Genomic DNA, 22326 nt, shown 5'->3' with positions numbered 1-22326 from the left:
AAGTATATCTCCAAATAGTTGATCCCCTCGGGTTTCTTAACAGACCCAAATTATCCTTATAATATATTCCTTTTCATGCACTACAGTAAAATAGCAAAAATAAAGTGCAAGTGGCTGGTGAAACAGGAACTGCCAGATCCATTAAAAGAGTTTCCCACTTTTAGTACAGAAAAATGTTTTCTGTACAGAGATTTTGTAGTCCATTTTCCTACTTGTGCTACGAGCAGACAACCCCCCAAATGCACATATGGAAGTCCAATTGAATGATCCCAAACATGTGACATAATTACATGTTACACCTTTTATAATGGTCTTGGCACCCCATAAAACTGTAATTCATGCTGTGAAATAAAATATGCAGGTAAAAGAAGAATTATTCCTTAATATCTGTGATATTTCACCATGTTCTGAAGGTGACAAATTAAGAGGGAAAAGAGAATAAAGTGATGACAGAATGCGGGAGGGTTGCAGGTCTATGCTGGAAGCAGCATGAGTGCTTGGTACCTCGTTTTATAACGATGGCATGAACAGGGGACAAAAAAAATGTTCAGCGGGAAAACCACAAGCAAAGGTTAGCTACAGGTTGCATTTCTTTCTACTACATGCACGTACTATGCTCAGTAAAGGATAACCCACAGTCAGAGCTACACTGTCACACTGATTTTTCTATCAGTCTTTCATCAACAAGAAAATATTGTGTTGTTTTTCCAGGGTAATAGATGTCATCCGTATAAATTTTCCATTAGAGACAAGGATAATTGTCTGACTAAAAATATTGCATTGCCATACTTTGTTATGGTATTCTGTGGAGAATCAAAGCAGGTCACTGTACCTGCTTGGAGAATTTTCTGTATTTTTGATGAAAGTTAGCATCAAAGACTAAATGTGAGTCATCATTTGCCTTCATCAAAATTCCTCATGATGCTATCAGTTTTGTTGGGTCTGTAAAACCTGAAAACATATGAACCATTCTGTTCAATTGAGAAGAAATCCTTCATTTCTCATAGTAGTTTGAACTGACCCTCCAAAAAGGATGAAAAAAACAGTCCTGTAGCTGAACACTAACTTCTTGGTAATGCTTTGTCCAACTTCTCATCTTTCAGAGATATGTTTAGGTGAAATTAAATTTTTTCTTGATTCTCCTACATATTTGTGATTTAGAGCACAAGCAGATATCTCTCTTTGAGGCATATTTTGTGGGAAATTAGGTAATGGTCTTCCATATATTTATTTTCAGTTTGTGGAGGCAGGTTGGCCATATATATTCTCCCCAGCCCCATATTCTAGCAAAGTATTACCACCATTTTATTGTTAATAGGCACTCCATAGTAACCAACCTGGAATTAGACTCTCTGAAAAACCATATCTATTTCTTTTGTGTCACTGTAATGAAAAAAAAAAAGGAAGAAAAAAATCCATACCAGTATTTTGTACCCTGAGCTTGATTGTTTGTAAGAACCAACCAAATCAATAAAGCCATATAATTTGAAGTCTTTTCAACATTCTCACCTTTCAAATTCATTGTGATACTGACCTGTTTTGTTTTCATCTGAGGCAGCAAACTCTCTTTTGTCTCTACATTGTATTATCCTTTTATACGTTATGCCTTCCCAAGTAATGTACCTCTAATGCAGTCTCATGCCGTGTACCAGCTTGTTACTGCAGCCTTCCGAGGAGCACTGCCCATTTCTCTTTGTGCCTCTAATAAATTAGGAAAACCATAATGAAATGCTATCATCGAGTATTCCCTGTGCATCATTTTAGCTGGCAGCCAAACAATCCCCAGCTGTTCCCAAACTCCCAATTTAGGATGCTCTTACCACAGCCAGATGATCAGCCCCACAAGCAATGTGGTTGCAGCCTTGGGCAGTGTGCATTAGTAGTGCTGTGCCATGCTGGGGTAGTCTGGTAAGTTCAGGAAAGGGCGGAGATGGGGAAAATAGTTTTAGGGAGGAAGGGCAATTAGAACAAGGGGTCTCAGGGATTAATCGAGATGCAGGGCATTTGGCAACTGGTTGCCTTTGTTATAATTGTCTCTGTGTTCCACAGGAACCAACTTAAATTAACATTTAGGCAAAAGAATCAAGATCTATACCTGGGGATTGCATGTGTTTTTACTGAGAGAAGGGAAGAAACTGTTTATTTTGGAAAGGAAAGGATCCCAACACATCAGCCAAAGAATTCGCCATACTTGTTTCTGGGCAAAATGATGCAGCCAACATGAAGCAACCAATGTCTCAGGGAGACCTAATGGGTCAGCGTCTCATATAACTCATTTCAGTTATATCATTGTGAATAAAGGACTCCTCCGCTGCTACCCAATATCATATAAAATCAAGGACAAGAAACTGAGTATCTCCTGAACTGGGAAGAAATTTTAGCAATTGCTTTGGAAGAAGAGAATGAAATGGTCTGTACAAGGGATGGAGAGTGGGAGAACAGAAGAAAAATCTTTACATGACTCTGTTTTCTAAATCTTTCAACAATTCAATCCATTTGCTCTGAAATGAAAATTAAATCATTGCAATATGAGCCTGAAGGAGCCTGAGGCTATAAGTTCGTCCTTGGTGTGCAGAGGACGATCAGAGCAGCTCTCCAGTCAGGCGGAGCTGTGAATGGCCAGCCCTCCTGCCACCCATGCTGGAGAGGCTTCCTTGGAGCAGAATCAATCTCACAACAAGGTGACATTGGGAAAGGATGGCATATTCATGCCATAGGGTCTTGCTTTTTAGAAGCATTTGTAACACAAACTCAAGCTATTTGTAATAGGGTCATATGCTGAAGGCAACAAGCTCAGTTAATATGTAAATCTCTCCCACAAATATACCGCGGGGTGTGTGGGCATTAGAAGCTGAATTTCTAGTTACCATTCCAAAAGTCTCTGAACCAGCTAAACCAAAGAATTACTCCTTTACAAATAATGTCGCCTCTAGTTTGTAAGATAACTACAAATAAAGTGTGATGGCTGTATCCGATACAGTAATAGATGGACTAGAGTGCTGTAAGGTAGTGCTGTTACTTCATTTTCAACAAACTGATTATTTATCTCAGTTGTTTCATGATAATAATTCTTTATTAAAAGATATGTTTCCAAATTACACGTTTGAGAGCCTTATTCTACTGATGATGTCAAAAGAGAATTTTGATGCCAGTGTTAGGATTTATGCCTTTGTGACATGGTGGAGGTAAAGCGGATGTTCTTTTTGTTACAAATGCAGCTCCAGAATCAACTTAGGCTACAGGTATTAACATACAGCTCATGTGCCAGATCTTGCCCCTAGGAGAACGTTAATCCAATCTGCCAACTGCTGCTGCACTCTAATACAGCTCTGCCCTGCCAAGCAATTACAAAAGCCTCCTTTTGCTCCCGAGCCACCTGTCCCTCACAGCACTCCACTGGCACCAGCAGCATGAGCAAGCACTTGCAGTCACTGGCTTAAAGGACGACTGTTCTGGTTTTTAATCGTAAATAAAATGGCAGCTACAAAGCACTCTGAAGCTTTTTTTTTTTCTTTTCTTTTTTTTTTTTTTTTCACCAGTATTCATGCACTCATTGCTGCTCTGTCCCAGGTTACTGGGGAGCATCTGCAATCAAGTTATTAAGAACCATGAGTAAGGGTTGAAGAATGAGCTCATTATGTTACTGATCTTTTATTTTTTAGACTTCTGTTGGTATTCACAACACATAGTATAAGCTCCCAGGTTCCCCTCCTGCTCTACAGTAACCTTAGTGTAAGAGTGGATGCAAATTCTCCAAACACTGTACTTGCCTGTTTTGAAGTCCTGTTGAGAAACTTGAGGGTAAAATTATTGAGTACAAAGTTAATGTTGTGATTCTAACGTACCCTACAATATATCCAAGAAAAAGGTAAAAACAATAAAAACAACAACAACAAAAAACAGAAACTAATAACTTTTTATTACCTAATAACTATGAATACAAAAGTAGCTGCACTGGGTCAGACCCAGAGTCCATCCAGCTCACCATTGTGGCTCTGACAGTAGCCCAATGAAGATTCAGAAGGAAGACTAGAGGTAGCATAGTTATAGTCATCCCTCCCCGAAGCACTCCCAGGCTCTTGCAGTTTGCAGCTTGGAGCTGCTGCCTTCACACCTGCTTTCCTTGATGGATGTCTCTGCCATTGATTTCTCCAGTCATTCTTTACATTTACTATTTTTGCATCTACAGTGTCATGTATCATCAAATAAAAGAATTATAGAGTCATTAAGGTTGGAAAAGACCGCCAAGATCATCTGGTCCAACCACCCCCCTACCACCAACATCACCCACTAAGCCAAGTCCCTAAGCACCATGTAGCAACACCCCGTTCCCAGACAATGGTCTCGAAAGCATGCATGGGGTATGATTCCTCTGATCAGCCCTTGGTGTCCATTTCAGCCTCAGATCTGCACCTTAGAGAACCCTGGTTACAACTGCAGCCCAGGGAAGCAAACACAGATGAGGAGTTTGCGTTGCTCACATCTACATTCACTCGATTGACTCTCACCTTGGTTGACTTTGAAAGTATAAATCAGAGGGCTAAAGGACAGCAGGAGAAATCAATGCTTAATAATCAATGCCTATAATGAAGCATTAGATACTGTCTTCTTTAAATGAAACATTTCTTGAGCTGGGCAGGCTGACTGTGGTGGGATTCTAAAATCCTCCTTTTTGTGGTGTTTACAATTCAAATGGTACAGCTTTGTAGCAATTACATGAGAACCAAGCCATGAAAATGGGCTGAATGTTTAGTATATCTAATTAATCTATTCACTTTTAAATAATAAACTTTAGCAGCAGAAATCAGCTATAGAACTACAGCATATGCTCTTTCTATTAAAATTTACCCTTAGCATACCAAAATTGCTTTTTTACTGTAGCAGTTCTGAGGGTGTATACTACAAAGAAACTAGCACTGTCACTGAAATCTTTTGTGATGTTCATAGGCTTAGGGCAGTCTTAGAATACTCAAAGAAAGAAATCCAAGACAGGAAAGATGAGACCTTCAAAAGGAGCTAGAGAGTAGAAGTGAAAGAGCACGGAAGTGGATGTGAAAGTAGAATGAAAGCCTTCAGATATATGCCAAGCACCTTGCTCCCAAAATGTTCTCTGTTCAGAGAAAGATTCCTTTTCCAGTTCCACATGATATCAAAAGACTCTGAGCTGTATCTTGATGCATGTGTGGATCTAATTCATTGGAGGCAACATTTCTATTTTCTGAGATAAGGAAAGTATCAAGTGAAATCACAAAAGAGACCTCTAACAGCAGGGCATTTTGTGTGTCATCCTTGGGCCTCTGCAGACATCTTCTGAGGGGTCAATGGACAGTGGTGATGGTGGGCATCTCTTCGAAAAGTGAGGGGAAGGCAAACCAGGCAGGAAGAAACACAGAGCATGCCCCATCCCGTCCATGCTGCACATCCCTTCACAACAATACTGATACTCTTCCACACTTACACACAAAAATCTGAAGAGTTTTGACTTTAAAGACTTGAATAATGCCCTAGGATTCATTTCCCTTTCTAAGAAAGTGTAAGGTTGTGGTTTTCCTTTTTTTTTTTTTTCTTTCCTGTACAGAATAGAAGAAAATTGAATAGAATTGAATAGAAGATCCCAGTTTCAAATCTGGGTCGTTAGTTGCCCAAGGATAATTATTGGTTTTAACATAGTCCTGAAACAAATACAAAAACAGAGTTCTCCTGGCAGTTAAAGAGATAAAAGGCACTTTTTCAGGGGAAACACAGAGCCGCACACTCCCTGGATTGAGGCATGTAACAGCTAAAAAGACCATTTGAATCAGAAGATTTGCATTTCTGAGTATGGGAACTTCATTGGGGTGCTCTGCATAAAAAGATTTGGTTTTCCAGAAGAGGGCACTAAATATATTTTCTTCATATTCTAGTGAGTTAAAATAAATAAACAAATAAGAGAGTTGAAATCAGAAGAATTAGATTATAAACTCCTGCAGGCAGGGACTGTTTCCTATGTTTCTGCATAGGCACCAGAATTAAATCTTTTCTGATTTTTTTTTCAAATGTTCTTTGAATCAGTGCCATATTCCTATATTGCATCCTATTCTTAACATATTTCCTTCTTTGCCATTTTAAAACAGCTGTCTATACTTATTACATTGCAACATAAAATGTGGTTTTCATTGTTTCTGAAAAATTAGGAGGCAAAATTACACTAAAAATAGGAACTCAGCTATCATGTAATTCTGAAGCTCCTGTAGGTTGAAGGGAATCTATTTTTTTACTAAGTTCTTATATATATTATATATATATATAATTTATTTTTATTTTATTTTCCCTGTAATTTCTATATAGCTGCATTTATTTAATTCCTGTTAGAGCAAGGAAGGTTCCCCTGATTTTTGACTATCTAGGAGACCTTGCACAGTTACCTTACATATGTTTTATTCAAAAATAAATTTCAGGACTTTTTTTAAAGATGTTTTGTGAATTTTTAGAATGTTAATCTCTACCAGTCTGTCTGTGAAAGTTAGATCATCTATACTTTCAGAAAAGGAAGTAGCATGAAAAATGTAATATTATCCAAGAAAAAAAAAAGTTGTTTTTGTATCATTGTGTTTTGCCTTGAGTCTTTTTATTTTCTCTTCTCTGTTTGATGAAAATCTCATTTGCTAAGAAAATATTTACAGAGGAAGACTGCTGATGGCTGATACAGATACATAATATACCTATGCCCTCTTGCATGACAGGCTAATTATTTCTGACTTTCGATATTACTCTACTCTTCCCTGGAACTGTGGATTTGCTCTTCTGTTCACTGATGTATATGTGTCTGTGGATAAATGTAGGACACAGTTTGTTGGCCTCTGCTACATGACCAAGACTGTCTGGCTTAGTTTGAAGTATTATTTTCTACTCAGTCACATCTGTACAATTTGTATTGAAGTCTCCCATCACAAACCATGAGGCTTAAAATTTAGTCCTAGCTCAAATTATGGATATTGTTAGAAGAGCAGCAAGAGTTTAATCCTTTTTTTTTTTTTTTTTTTTTTTCTTTTAGTAGGAAAAAGTTAAAGCTCTAATTACAGGCATGGCAGAGCAGCTGAAGTCAGCATACTCAAGTTTTAGTGCTCTCCATTTCTTGCAGTTAGTATATTGTTCCAATAGTCACATTAAACAATGGTGTCTAGAATAGAGACACAGTAAGAAAATGAGATTAAGTTCATTTTTACTGAACCCCTGCTATACAGGTAGTATGCATTAGCAAAACTGGAATGTGGGGGCTGGGAATTGTACCTGTTGGGCAGATCTTTGCCTGTAATTTATGGCAAACACTTTGTATCATGTTTTATGAAAGCATTTAGATGATCATTTCATATGCACCAACTTTCTGATGAAAATATCCTTCAATAATGGGGAACAACACGGCTAAAAAATTGGGATCCTAATGCAGCTTAGTTGTGTGCTCCAGGAAAGGGCTGCAAGGCCACAAGTAACTGTAATGGCTACCCACAATAATTGCAGGGTCCCCACCAGGACCTTCAATGTTTAGACGATTCTGCTTCTCCAACACTTGCTGAAGAGATGATGCTGTGGTGAGCACCCAGGCCTACATTGAAGCGGTGAAAATCCCTCCCCCCCCCACCCCCCCCGGATAATAAGCACAGGAATCCTTCACCCACCCATTTTTTCTTTCACAGTTACAGTCTCCTAATTTAAACTAGGATACACTTACACTGACTGTGCAAGAAAGTCAACTACAAAAATGTTCCTGCAGCTAATGTATGAATGTCCAATCCCAATCTACCTATTTGTTTTAGCTGGATTTTTTTTTCTTTAATTAAACTAAGCCATGTCAAGGCAGAAGATTGTTTTTAAGAGAAAAAATAATACATTTAGCCTACGTAAAGGAGCAATTTTCTGTCGGAGGTTTGCAGGGATTTGTAACAAAACATGAAGCTCCTCCGAAATGTATTAAAAAAGGAATAGGTTTGACCTATTCTTTCTCTGTGTTAGTCCTAAACTAGTGCTAACATTACTAAAATGAAATGTTTTATTTAAAGGGTTAAACCTGCCACTAATAGGTGCTCTACTGTCCTATGCCTGCATCCAAAAATTTTTATTCCAAACACACCACATGTGAGAAATTGGAAAGAGCGATCACCAGTGAGCAGTAAGAACAAATATTCCCACCACCTGATAGCATGTTTACTCAATTAAAATGGCTATGCACCCTCCCATAGTGAGAATTTTTAATTTTTGAAGTGTGTACGTCAGAAAAAAAGATTCTTGATTGCAAGGGCTCTGCAGTCAAAGGCACAAATGAGGACACCTGAGCAGACACTGTTTGCGTAATTCTCTAATAGAGTTCTGAAAACCCATAAATCCCTCCAGAGTTGTGTGGCAAACTTCCCTGTCTCTTTCTGCCACAGTAGATATCAAATATTAATTAGGCTGAACCAATTACTGATACCAACATACTGCAGAACTCAGTACATTGCTGTGTCTGACAGAGATACTGCTACTTCTGCCTGAACAGAGATGCAAACCTAGGAAAATCTCTCAGTTGCTCAGATTTTGTTTATTACCAGCTGTGGTTTATACAATCCAAGGTGACTGTGAAGAGTAGGTGCCCCAGGTGGACTGCAGTTGCCTAGGTCTGATAGAGCCAAAAAGTGAATGAAAGTGGTCCTGAATCAACCTTCTCTGATGCCTTTGAAAATTTGCTTTTTTATCTTGTTGCTATTCAGCCCACATTCAAAATGCCAGATTAGTGAATTTATTCATGGTGGGTTTTAGATTTGAAAAGATAAGCAGTCTGTCACAAAGGTTATTTTAGAAAGACTGGATTCACAATTAAAAAAAAAAAAAATCACAACACATTTGCCTTTTAAATTAAATGATTGCCACTAGATTTTCTCAAATAATAGCAACTACTTTGGCTTCAAATACAAAGTAAACTATCATCCAGAAAATTAACCTCATCGATGTTCTTGGTACTTTCTTGTTAATACAATACTTCCGGACACACAAGCCTTAGCTTTTGTTATGTAAATGGAGCTGGAGCACTTCTTATCAGTATCACAACAAACAGGATAAAAAGTATATTATTGAACAAGGATATTTACTCTGCTATTTTTGGCTATTGCAATAACGTGACTCAAAACAGGACTTAAGAATATAAGGTGATTCAGAAAACAGAAGGACACTCCTGTCTCCCCAGAATCACCTGGCTAACAACTCCTGTAGGCATGCTCATAAAAATTGTGCAATTTCAGAAGGTATGAGAATTGCACTGAAATATTAACTATTTGCTCAAAGGTACTAGGAATATTTATTATATAGGAAGCAATCAAAGATGTCATTTTAGGGAAATATACACAAGATTTACCAAATCATAATAGATTTGATGAGTCTATGTGGTTCAAGTGCTCCACTTGAATATTCTATTGGTTTACAGCAAGAGCCAAAAATTAAACAAATCATTTAAATGTGTAACTTGATTTTATGGAACAAATATCCTAACTTTTCTCACTGTACTCAGTGCAAGCACTATAAATTATCATTGTTCCTGAAAACAAAGTTGTGTAGGAATACAAAATAGTAAATTTGAAATATATTTATTGCCACAGAAAGAAAACAGGTTTATAAAAAACTATTTCTAACACTGGTAAATCTGTTTCAATTAAGTAATAAATATCATAGCTAAAATATTAGCAGTATTACTGATAATAACTATGACAGTGTCTAATTTTCAGAGGCATATTTATCATAATAATAGTGTTCACCTAGCTCAAAAGGATGTTATGAGAATTCATTAATATTTATACCCATTAGTGTTTTGGAGATAACAAGCGTTATATTATCTTAATTTTTACATGCCTAATTAAAGCAGTTATGAGGTTGTAATTGGAGCCACAAGCACAAAACCTGTTCATTCTAAATAACAACCAGACTTGGACAAACAGTAAAAAAATACAACAACTATAATGATAGTCTGCTTTGGAAATATAACCCATTTCTAGTTCATTCTTGCTCTCAATACAATGTACAATGTTTGGAGTGGGCCTTGCAAGGCCTCCTTTGTGCCACCTCTCCAGCTCCTCAGTTTCTCTCCCCAGACCCATACGAATTCCATAGACCAAGAAAAGGCCTTTTTAATGAAAGAAAACTCAGTTGTTTCTTAACACCCGGTTAGGATTTTATGCTTCTAGCTCGGAAGCCACTGAGGTGCCTTTAGCTCAGGAGGGCCACAATGAACTTTCAAGCTCTCTGTCTGAAGCATTAACCAAAACACACCACCAACAACCATTTGTAAAACATCATGACATCTGTGGCAACAGGCAGGATGGAAAGAAGTACTAAAGTCACCACAGAAACTACTTAAAAAAAAAAAAAAAAAAAAAAAAGTACTTGGACCTCCTTTAATTACAATGATGATTAATTCTTTGCAGCTTTCAACATTATAAAAATTCATTAATTCAACTACAAAATAGGTAATAGGGTCTGTTGTATCAGCTATAAAAGTCTCTAAGCCCTAATTGTTGTTCAGAAGACTTAGCAGTTTGGTCCGTATTAATCAGCCAGGATTTCCTGTATGTAATTGCTCTTAACTAGCTCACACACAGTAATGAACTGGTAAATTGGAAAAGAAGAAACAAAGCTTTAAGAAGAATTGGACCACTTTATGTCCTCTCTTCCATTACAATGACAGCTATTCATAATAGAGGCAATTAAATATTCTCTATTTAACATCTAGCCACGTCACTCAAGAAAATCACTTTTCTTCTCATTTGCTTTCCTCTGCTTCTTCTATCACCATTACACAAACTTCTCTATTTGACTACCACAGTAATCTACCCAAGCCCATGGGGTTTTGTTTAATCCTTGTTATTGTAACCCCTCAACTCTCCAAGTTACAGAAAGTCAGCTGTGGCTGAACCCTGATTTGCCTAAGTTTTGGGGTTATTGAGGTCTGAGGGTGAGAGGTCTATATGCATGTTTCAGTGAAGGACAATAGGACAATCTGAAATTGAAGTTTCCCCATAGGGTCATTCAGGAAATAAAAACAAGCAAACAACAGGAAAGTTACAAGAAATATTTTAAAGATAAAGAAGCCTGGCATCTTCCCTATGACCTTTCCAGAGGGGAAAAAACAAACAAACAAACAAACAAAAAACATAAACAACATATCTTCTGTGGTTAAGGTGGGAAAATCTCCCTATTAGCACAAGGCTTACACAGAATATTGCTGGCTGAAAGATTAAAGTTCTGGAAATAGAAGCACTTAAAAATGAGTTTAGAAGGAAAGCTGGCAGCCTGACTGGCCATGCTGCACCCACAGCAGCCCCACAGCTGCCTTCCAGGCTTCGTGGGAGAAATATATATAAGGAGCACACTTTAATTCATCATCCTCCAAGGTGATGAAGTGATACAACAGGAAAACACACATCAGTTGCCTCAATGTCTTTGCAGAACGTATCTGCATGTTCAGGGCTGTATTATTGCAATGTGCCTTCATCAGTGCCTTCATCAGTGCCATCAGTGCCTTCACCTAGACCCAACACTGAGCAGAGATGTTCCTGTGCAAACAAACAGCAAAATCTTACCAGGAAGCCATTACTTCCAGAAAATTACTTTGTAGTGTTTTTCTTAAAAATAATTCCCCTCATTTTAGTGACATGCAATGCTTTTCTATGTTGATTTTTACTCCTAACAGGTATTAAGAATGGAGACTGAATCTATTTACATTATAATTCAGATAAATGATTACCTTATATGATATATATTAAGATACCATACACATATGTAAATGCAGTGCAAATGTATTGTGGAAAAATAATGAAAACATTTATACACACAAACATTTAAAAGGTAGCACATTACACCTTTAAATGGTAAAAAATAAAGCAATGCATTCTGACACCTCTAAAAAAACATACACAATAGATTTAAGAAATTTATTTTTTGACAGTATGTGTAGAATTAAACTTTAATTCAAACATCCTTTGACAACTTATTTCCTGAAATTTCCTTTTGACTGATACAAGGACAACTGCCCAAGGCTTTGCTAATCAACTTCTTGCATTGCTGAAAGCAGTGTAATTTGAATTTTGGCCAAAAATACAGTTTCAAAGATAGAAAATATGAAAAACTAACTAATGCTCAATTATTTGTAGCCACAGTTTGCATATCAAGGGAGAAGAGAGCTTAATATGTAATTTATTAGTTATTGCAACTTTAATAGACAAAATGCTACCCAGCATGGCTTAAGGATGCAATACTCAGGAGTGAATCTTACTATTGCTCTATTAGTATACTTTTTTTTTTTTTCAAAAACAAAGTTTATAAGAACATGGATCTTAAAGAAAAAAATAATAATAAAAAAAATGAACTTATAAAATAAACTTTTTTAAGTTTAGTTTTGTTTCAGAAAACCATTTCAGGAAGTCTTGATATCATAATCTTATATATGAACCTTTGAGCAATCTGCAGTGCTCTCTTACACTGAATATGCATCTAGTTGTGTCCTGAAATATTCCCAGAGGTTCTATTTCCAGCTTGCCACCTTGGGTTTTCCTTTCTGGAGGAAGAGTTGGTGTGGGGAAAGTAGCAACAGGCAGATGTGTGCTGCTCCTCTCCCCTCCTCGTTGGAACCTTCAACACTACAACCCCATGTTTTGCCTGTATCCCATAAACACCAATTTGCAAGCACTGAGATGTAGTGAGGGACATGTGGAAGAAATGCATCCAGCCCTTTCCATTCCCATCCTCCACCTCCTCCCCTGCCTGCCTCAGGCATTTCTCTGTATGTTAAGAGTGAAGTCTGGGCTGCAAAATCCCCAGTATTGGAAAAAGGTTGAGGTATTTAGATTTAACTTAATATTTCCACATCCAACTCTTTCCAGAAATCTGCTAATCTTTGGGGAAGCGAAATTGCACCAGCAAGGATCTCCCAAACAAATGCCTTTATGAATTATCCCTAAAGTTTCCAACACAGTTTTATCTGACCTTTTTCTAGCAGCAGTCATGGTTCTCCTGACTTTTACACTGTGAGTCAGGAATAACTCCAAAGATGACAGCAGAGAAATCAGATGAGCAACAGAGCCACAACCTCTCTTACCTCAAGGACCAACAAATTTCCCTTGGTTAGCAGCCCAAACTAGATTTATTGTATGGAAAAAGACTTGCAGTTGCTAGTGAATTAATTATTTTCATTTTGAGGAACTGGTGCAATCCTAAATTATGGAACAAAATGTATGGGGTTTATAGTTAATCCAAGTAGTACAGCATAGCCATCATTCAAACTTTTCGGATCCTATACCAGCAGAATTTAAAAGAAAGTAAATATTATTCATGCCCAAGATCTGCTTCCCTTGTGTCAGGTTCTTTAGTCATTTAAAAATGACTGGTTACACTTTTCTCTTTTGAAGTTTGGTAAAAAAAAATCACCCTAATCTAAAACTTAGAAGTAATCCAATGGTGATTTCTTACAAATGATTTATACTAAAACCTCTGAAGAAAAGGATTTATAATGAAAGTGATAGCTCAACCCTAACTGCAGCACTGGGAATGGTGACACCATAATTAATGTATTATTTCAGTTGTGGGAGACACTGACAGTTGCTTTTTGTTCTTGGGAAGAAATTTATAGTGTGACTGAAAAAGGCACCATGGAAAAAAAATTACACAGAAGAGGAATAGAAATCCTTGTAGCAAAGACATGTCCTTACATCCCCCTCCCAAAGCCTATAAAATTCTGTCAATGACACTGTTTCCTCTATGCTGTAATTTATACCTTTCTTCTCTACTAGATGGCAGTGTGACATGCTTTCAGAATATCCAAGTGAGGGGTTTTCTTTCTTTGTTTCATTGGAAGCAATTAATTTAAAATATTATCTTATTGGCATAGAACTGGGGAAAAAAAAAAAAAAAAAAAAAAAAAAAAAAAAAAAAAAAGAGTCCACCACTAGTTGTGTATTTTGAAATCAAATCTATTTACTTACTGGTTCAACATTAAAAGCAAAAAGTACATATTCCCGGTCAGGTGACACTTCATATCGAATAGCCTTTAAGGAGACCTAGAAAATAAATCAGATATTAAAATAAATATTTTTTAATCCATTTTCAACTTTATACCATTTTAAATAACATCTAGAACTAATTATTATGACCATCTTTCTAAAGATGAAGAATATTGTCATTCTAAGTGTCTTGAAAACTAACATTTTGCATCTCTTTTCAAAAAAACAGAAATATTATTTGGGCAAATATATGCTCCCATGAGAAAAGGTATAACTGCACTGTGCCCCAGACCAGGCAGCTAGCTCAGGCAGAATTTTCCTTACAATGGAAACTGCTGCACACTGTTTGGTAGGCAGCAGTATTGGGAAATTGTGATAACTACTTATTCAGTCTTTCTCATTCCCTGCAGTCACTGGCTAAAGAGCTGGAGGTAACAAACAGTAAATACCTGCTGGAGCAAATTATTAGTAAAGAGACACCATTGCCTGTACCAGTTAAGACCCTGTGGAATCCTATCCTATTTTTACCAGTCAAGAAAGTCTTTGGGATGCTGTGGTGATCAGCTTTCCTGGTGCACCCTGATCTGGGTTCTGCAAAAAGCTGTACTGTGAGTCTTGCTATCAAGAAAAGATGACAAAATGTCTCAGACTTGTCAGAAATTTCATTTTCTCTGCCGTATTTATTATTTGTATAGTGCAGACATCCTTTCCCTTTCCAGTCTTCGTTAATACACAGTGCCAATATATGTGTCACCAATGTCAAAGAGAGGTGCCACTGACACACCACTCATCCACTGCCTGTTAAGCCTTATCCCCTCACCTAACAAACTGGATGAAAGTCATTGAGAGGTTCTCTGGTTGCAGAATGGGAAGGAGAATTTGGACTTCAGGGATCAGGATCCCATGAAGAGAGACAGGATCCCATGAAGAGAGACCTCCTGATATTCAGCAGGGCTGGAGGTGGTATGAAGTAGGATAATACCCAAAGGTAGAGGGGACAGAGAGGCCACCATGGTTCAGGATGGAAAGATGTCAGCATGAAAGCAGATTTTGTTTTCTGATATGTTACCGACATGAAGAAAGGAAAATATTCTAAGGTAGCAGAAGTTATGGTGAGTTCATGAGTGGGAAGGAAGAAGACAAAGGGAAAGTGACTGAATGAGGTGTAATGCTAGCTCCTGTACTGGGGCTTTTTGGGTGAACATGGAGGTGATGTTCTGCAGATTTATTTATCCAGAGGACAAAGGAGCAAGTGTAGATCAGGCAGCAAGGAGGTCACAGCAAGGATTATAGAATCGTCTCATAACACTGTGCTTTTCTTATGAATGGCAAAAATTGAAGACCAGGGGAATAAACAAATAGAATTGAATAGACCTTGATATTAATGGAGGCCAGACTCTTCCTTTACCAATAGTGTGGTGAAAACACTCTTCTCAGAGAAAATATTATACACAACAGATATAAGAATAATCATTACGTGAAACCAGGGAAAGTGAGAGATCCACAGGTCAAGATCAAGATTGGTTCAAGCCAATATATAACACTGACTAATTATATATATCTACATGAAACTGACTCGTTATATATCTATGAAGGGAAGATATATTTTTCAACACTCAGCTTCACTGGCCTTACTGGCCCTAGGTTAGTGGTGCTTCAAGTCATGCCTCTTTAGGTTGACACAGTCACAAAGAAAAAAATCAAAACAAGAACAGTAGAATTGAAAGGAGATGGGTTATGCTCTGGTAAACCAACAAACATACAAACAAAAACCAAAAGATTGCTTGTGTGATGTAGCAAAGGATGAAAGTTAAATGGCAGCATGTGAAGTTTAAGGTTGTGTCTTGCAGTAATAATTCAGTGAGGAATTCCTTGTCTCATTAAAAATATATATATGTATAAAAGATATATGTATATATATGTATATAAGACAAATACTGCACTCTAGTTTTGTATGAGTTGCATACTCAATTTAACTGCAAAATAAAGTCAACCTGGAATCTTGTTTTAAGTTTTCTTTGAGATTTACTTATATTTTTTGAAATTAAGTCAGGTCTACTGTTTCTAAAGCTGTTTTCTGCAGTTCTTGGGTTGTTACTATAAACATGTTAGCCATTCCATACTTTTGGAGTTTTGTAAAGATACTGCATGAAAAAAACAAACAAATAAACAAAAAAAACAAAACAAAATGACAACAACAAGATAAACCCTACTAAAACAAACAAATTAACAAACAAACAAACCAAAAAGCAGAAAACAACAACATACAACAACAAACAAACTAACTCTCAAGTTGACCAAAACCTTAAACAGGCACTGCATTATCAGCAATTTTTCCAGAACAAGATTTATATTTCATTGTTGGAGCAACCATAAGTTTATTTTATCTCAGAAATCATTTTTTAAATTAAATATTGAAAACACTCTTATATTTAATGTTTTTTCTTCTTACAAAAAGCTGGTTTAATTGGCTACAAGAAAAACAAAACAAAACAAAACAACAACAAAAAAAACAATGCATCAGAAAACTTTAATTGTTATAAGTAATACCCTGTAATATTAGTTGTGATTTTATTTTCTTTTCATTCATTTTAGTAACAACTTACTATTTTCTTTCCCCAGTAAATTCCTGGGAGTTCTTATCATATACAAACCACTATGATTCATTAGCAGTATCCTTTACCAACACTGAAATCATATTTCAAACATCAGGAAAGAAAAACTATCAAACTCACACGTTAAAGAAATAAGTGTTTGCACAGAGAAATGTGGAGAATACTACCAACTGACAGTAAATATATAAATTGTCTTTTGTATTAGGCATGCAAAGACAAGGATTACATATCTTTCAATTATATGATATGCAAGACTAGCTTCAAATATCTATATGATACTTTCCAGTAGTATGAAAGAAACTGAGATTGCAAAATAATAATGAGAACTGGAGTTGAATTTCAAGTTATCTCTTGTTGCTTAGCCCATAGCATTACCAGCGTATTGCTTCTCCTTGACAATACATGAAGTCGAAACCCAAGTCATTTTCTGCTTTATTGATCCAACTGCAAGAAAACTGAAATTCTGCTACTCATTATAGGAAATACTTACAATTTTTTTGTTTTCTATTAATACTGTTGAATTGTTAGTTTCAACATTCCTCAGAATCACTGTGCCATTCTGGTTTCTATAAATGAATTCATTATCTGCAAGGAGGAAAAGAAAAGATCATTAAAGAAGTCTGAAATTGTCTGTTTATGTAGAACCTGACAATGGAGTTGAACCAAAAGAACTGCTGGGAGACTTCCTGTAAAGAACACAGATTTTTTATTTATTTTTATTTTTTAATGCAGCCATTTCTGTAACATTAAGGTGGCTTCCAGGGTAGTCATCAAACAACATGGTTAGAGCTTGTCACCTGTTTCATCTGCCACACTTTCCCAGAGCTGAATGCAAGCGGGTGCCCTGTTTTGACTGTGAATTCACAGACAATTCTACTGTTAGTGCAGATAAACCAATGTAAGAAAAAATTCCTAACACTTAAGGGTTTCTGAGATCCTTAATCTCGGTGGAATTTCATTAGGCCAGTTCCCTAGGAAGTCCCTGAAAGTGAAAAGCAACTCCTCTATTAACACAGCAAATGTTATGTTGAACAGATCTGTTCAATACCCTACATTGAACAGATCTTCCAACTCTGCCATTTGTTCTGCTTACTAATAGCAGAAGGAGATGCAAATCACCTTGCCCACACTGTACTTTGGGTTATCTCAACACTCATGACATCTGGGCAAATACAAGAATGCCCTGCAGCAGGTGTTGCACAGGCAGGAGAGAGCCTCCTGCACTCAAAGCTCAAAACCTACTTGAGAGAAAAGCTGGGACAGATGCATGAAAGAGACTCCAAATGAGAGTTGGGTGGCAGGTCAAAGGTTCAGGATGAAAAAACACTACAACAGTAGAGGGCTGTGACCTTGTCAGATGTCATAAACTGAAGCTTGAGTCTGATCAGTGCTTGCATGCACTGCCCCATAGATAAAAGATAAAACCAAAGTCACAAGCACACTGCCATTAAAAGATTCGGCACTGTTTCTTGACACAGGAGTAGGCTTACTAGTCTTGTTTTTTTACAACCTGACTAACTAAGTTAGAGAACTGATGGATTCTACCCAACTTCTGCTTCTGGTTTGTTAGGGAAACAATTCTTCATTGACTACCCTCACTGTGACTACCTGTAAATGACTGTCATGGTGTATCCCACAAGTGTTACAGACACATGAATGATTAAAGATAAACCATGGGTTGTCCTGGCATGAGTCAAAGGTGGGTCTAAATCCTACAGGATTCATATAAGCACAGACCCAGCTCACTGTAACCTCAAGCAGCTGGCCACAGCTCATCCTGAGGAAACTCACTGAGGACAACATTGGGTCCACAGACCCTGTTCTTCTAAAGCTTTGGCATGTTCCTTCTTTACCCATGTTTCAGTCTCCCTTTTTTTTTTTTTTTTTTAAACAGGAGATGACCATCCTCACCACAGTTGTTAACCATCTTTGTAAAATACTTCAAATGTGCAGATGAAAAGTTTTTACACTGTATATATTATTAATAATAAAACAATCATCTCTTTCATGTCACTGGTTTACAACTAAAATCAAGAAGAAAAAAAAAATCACTTCTGAGAGTGAGGTGAAGTGGATTCTTCAAGGCTAAATTGTTGATGCAATATGGATGATACTCTCCAAATAACAAACTCTGAGACTTAGAATCACCTCAGCAGCACTTCAGAGTCATGGGCAAAGTTCTTAAAGCATCTCTTCCTTTTAATTATGGCATAAATTTTATCAATATCTTTAGCACTGAATAAAAACTGCAGGATCTGAATTAGATTAAGACTTGCATTTGAGACCAGAGTAATGAAGAGAGCTCTTGTTCAGATATGACAGTATTAAATTTTTGTCATTAGTTCTGTGGTGTTGTTCAAGGGCATGGCATTTTCATAAGCATTCTTGATTATATTCAGGACTTTAAAATAGTGCTTCGTATGATTTATGACTAAACAAACTAAGATTTTTTTCAACCTAGAAAAGTACTGATTGAAAAAAATAGGACAGAAGTCCAAAAAGTCATAAGCAGCACAGCAAAGATAAATAATGAGTGCTTGTTCCCTGCCTCTTCCAAAATAAATATTAGGAGGCATTAAATAATACCAGCCAGTGGCTGGTTCAACACAAAGAAAAGGGCTTACTTCACACATAGCAAGCTGTGGAATTCACAGTCCCCGAGTACAGTGGGTGTCCAAACAAGAACTATAAAACTGGAATTAAAACGCAGAAAAGAATATGGGTCGTGGGGGGAGACACTTTTTAGAAAGTCTTTTAACCAGCAATTGCTGGTCACCAGAAGAATATCCCAATGAGAAATGTGCTAACTTTTTAAAATCTTTGCTAAGCATTTGCTCATGCACAGACACCGGAACGGACGATGTCTGGGGTCTGGTCCAGCACAATTTATTTACAGCTCCAACCTCCAGCCTCTACGCCAGGTCCTGAAGAAACACCTTTGAGCCAACAGTTTTGCATTGATGTGATAAAAGGTCTTAACACTCCCTAAACACATTTCTCTTTTATACATATCCTTAAGCCATTAACACTGAAGCATCATTTGTTGTATGAGGAAAATATACAGTCTATGTTTTTATTCTCAGATATTCCAGAAAACACAAATAACTGAGAGACAGAATATTACCTAATTATCAGGTATTTTGAAAAAGATTACTGCTTTAATAATCATCCCATGTCAGCATTTTTGTTTTGTTTTGTTTTTCCCAATTACATTCTAAACTCTGAGTAGAAAAAGCTCATTTTAAACATAGCTAGCAAAGCATCTGGATAATTGCAAGGCTCTCGGAATATTTTCTAATTACAGGAAAAACTGACAATGAAAGTTCACCCTTAACTCAAAGTTCAACACTCAGGTAAAAAAAGTTTATTAATACAATGAGTCTGTGGCCTGTTAATACTTGATGGATCTTTCATGAACATCACCTGAACTGATGGAAGTTATTTTACTGCTCACAATGACATTAATACTAAACTATTATTGCTCCCTATGCTCCTGCTTGCATTTATTGCAAAAATTACACTTTGATAAAACTTTAAGACACAAAAGTTTCTGTATAGTCAGAAGTAGACAGTGAAAGAATTTTTCATTATTTCATAAAGTGTAATGAGCTTAAAATCAGGTGCTAATCTGCTGAATGAACTTCTGATATGAATAAGGAAGGATAAACGAAGCAGCACTGATTTGTTAGGGCAGTAAATCTTGCTATTATATTCAATACGAGCCATCAACACAGCATCTGAATTAATGAACAGAAAATTGGTCTGCTTAAAAAAAGAACAAATTGATCTGCATTATACTTCAAGCAAAACACTGTGAGGTTTAGCTGGTCTGTAAGTTGTCTTAGTCCTCAAATGAATCAATGAATAATATTCTTGGACTTCTGTTTTGAAATGTGTGATTTGTTCCAGTGAAGGAGCATTTATTTAAATGGGACATACCTCAATCAAAGACAAAAAGCAGTGCAGCAATCTCTGTCTGTAATGAATTCTGTCCAGCAAGCTGATGAGGATTTGCAGCCTGATTTATAGCTGTCACCACAGCTGATAAAGGTCATCACTGCATCTCATTTTTTATACCTGCCTTTCTTTGGGGCTGGTGTTCAGTGTAAATGATGCTGAAAAATGTAACTTTCAGGCTTAAAGCCATTTATTCCATTATATAATGGATTTCTTCAACAGCAGAGTTCACCCCGCCAGCTCCTCCCCCTCTCTCAACTTCCAGGAAATTGTCTGCTTGGTGGAACACATTATGTGCCCAGAGTGTAGGCACAGACACGTAGTCACACTTGCAAAAGTGACTGATTACAGAAAGCAGTGATTACTAGAAATAACAGAGCAGCCTCAGTGCTGTACAGTCAGTGTGGAGGAATGGGAGCTTCAGCAATTTTTTTTTCTTAAAGATAAAGCAAATAAATGAAATTGGGAAACCCAAGCCCAATGATGTATTAGCAGTGTCAGAGTTTCCTTGCTTCCTTGTAAACATCTTTTTTAAATTCAGGCAGGAAATGTGAATGCAGAGAAAGCAAACTGAGCAGCCAGGAGCTCCTGTCCCCTGCTATTTCTGGGCTTGTGCAGCCTCTCCTTTGGGGTGAAACCAGACAAAACACTGGCATTAATTTCCTGAGGTTGTGCCAGGGGAACCTTAGATTGGGTGTTGGGAAGAATTTCTTCATGGAGGGGGTGGTAAGGCATTGGAATGGGCTGCCCAGGGAAGCAGTGGAGTCCCCATCCCTGAAGGCATTTAAGAGACATGTGGATGTGGCTCTGAGGGACATGGCTTAGTGATGGGACTTGGTAGGTTCCATCTGGGAACCCTGAGTTATCAGCTCAACATACAAAGGCAGCCCAAGCAGCCAACAAAACACTGGAACACCAGCAAGAGAACAAGAGATCAGGCATCGTTTGCCATGATATTAAAAAAAAAAAAAAAAAAAAAAAAAAGGGAGTACAATAATTCATTGACAAAAATTCTTCTATTGATAAACTGACAGATATTAAAGGACATAAGGAAATAGGAAGGCTAATTATTTATCATGCCCAATACAGTGCTGCCATATTATGGATATCTAAAAGGGGACAGGATCATCAGCCACTGCCATGGTTAGAGGAGCTGGAGGAGCACTTGCTATGAGGCAATCTGGGCATCACACTAAATAGCTCATCACAGAGCACAATATGTTCATGGACAACTTTACCTCTGGAAGGAGTAAGTTTGACTTCTGGCAGATGCAAGGAAGCCAAAGGAATTGCTACAGGAACACAGATTTGCATTGGCGTCAATGCTCAAGAATTTATGACTGTACAGCTCCTGTGAGAGTCTGTAAGCACACACTGTTAGGGAAGATAGGCTGGTTTGTAAGATAATAGCAAGGCAGGTCTGCTTTTGAGGACAATTTTCATTATTTGCCGGAGATTATGGAAAGCAGAAAGCAGAATTCTGTGATAAAAGACGGGTAGGGGGGGAATAAGAAGTTAAATCCAGCTCTAGAACATGCTGTTAATAAAATTGTAATTTTCTATTAGTTTACCAACTGATGAAAGAAAAATAAGGGGAAAAAAAGTGCTAAAATTCACGTGCAGCAAATAGCAGGAACAGTTATTGAAAAACAGAAGGTAATATCAGGGTTGTTAGGAGAGCTTCAGTCATTTAGAGCTACAGACTTAGAGGAAAAGGCAACTTCTCAAGTGCTGTGGCTTCAGATCAGCAGACATGA

At 37.2% G+C, this 22326-nt stretch overlaps 1 protein-coding gene across 5 annotated transcripts in view; it reads right to left on the bottom strand.

The window, feature by feature from the left end:
- Positions 1–22326, bottom strand: part of DPP6 (dipeptidyl peptidase like 6) — a 549348-nt gene that overhangs the window by 122612 nt on the left and 404410 nt on the right. For all 5 annotated transcript variants that reach the window (XM_068673426.1, XM_068673428.1, XM_068673425.1 and 2 more), the window contains exons 4-5: positions 17103–17197; positions 13980–14054 (exon numbers count right to left, since the gene is read on the bottom strand). In XM_068673426.1, coding sequence (XP_068529527.1) covers positions 13980–14054; positions 17103–17197 — 170 coding nt within the window. The remainder of the gene's footprint in view (positions 1–13979; positions 14055–17102; positions 17198–22326) is intronic.

Source organism: Anas acuta, chromosome 2 (genome assembly GCF_963932015.1).
Source record: "Anas acuta chromosome 2, bAnaAcu1.1, whole genome shotgun sequence".
Classification (NCBI taxonomy): domain Eukaryota; kingdom Metazoa; phylum Chordata; class Aves; order Anseriformes; family Anatidae; genus Anas; species Anas acuta.
The sequence above is the reverse complement of the archived record's forward strand: the minus strand, read 5'-3'. Positions and strand labels throughout refer to the sequence as shown.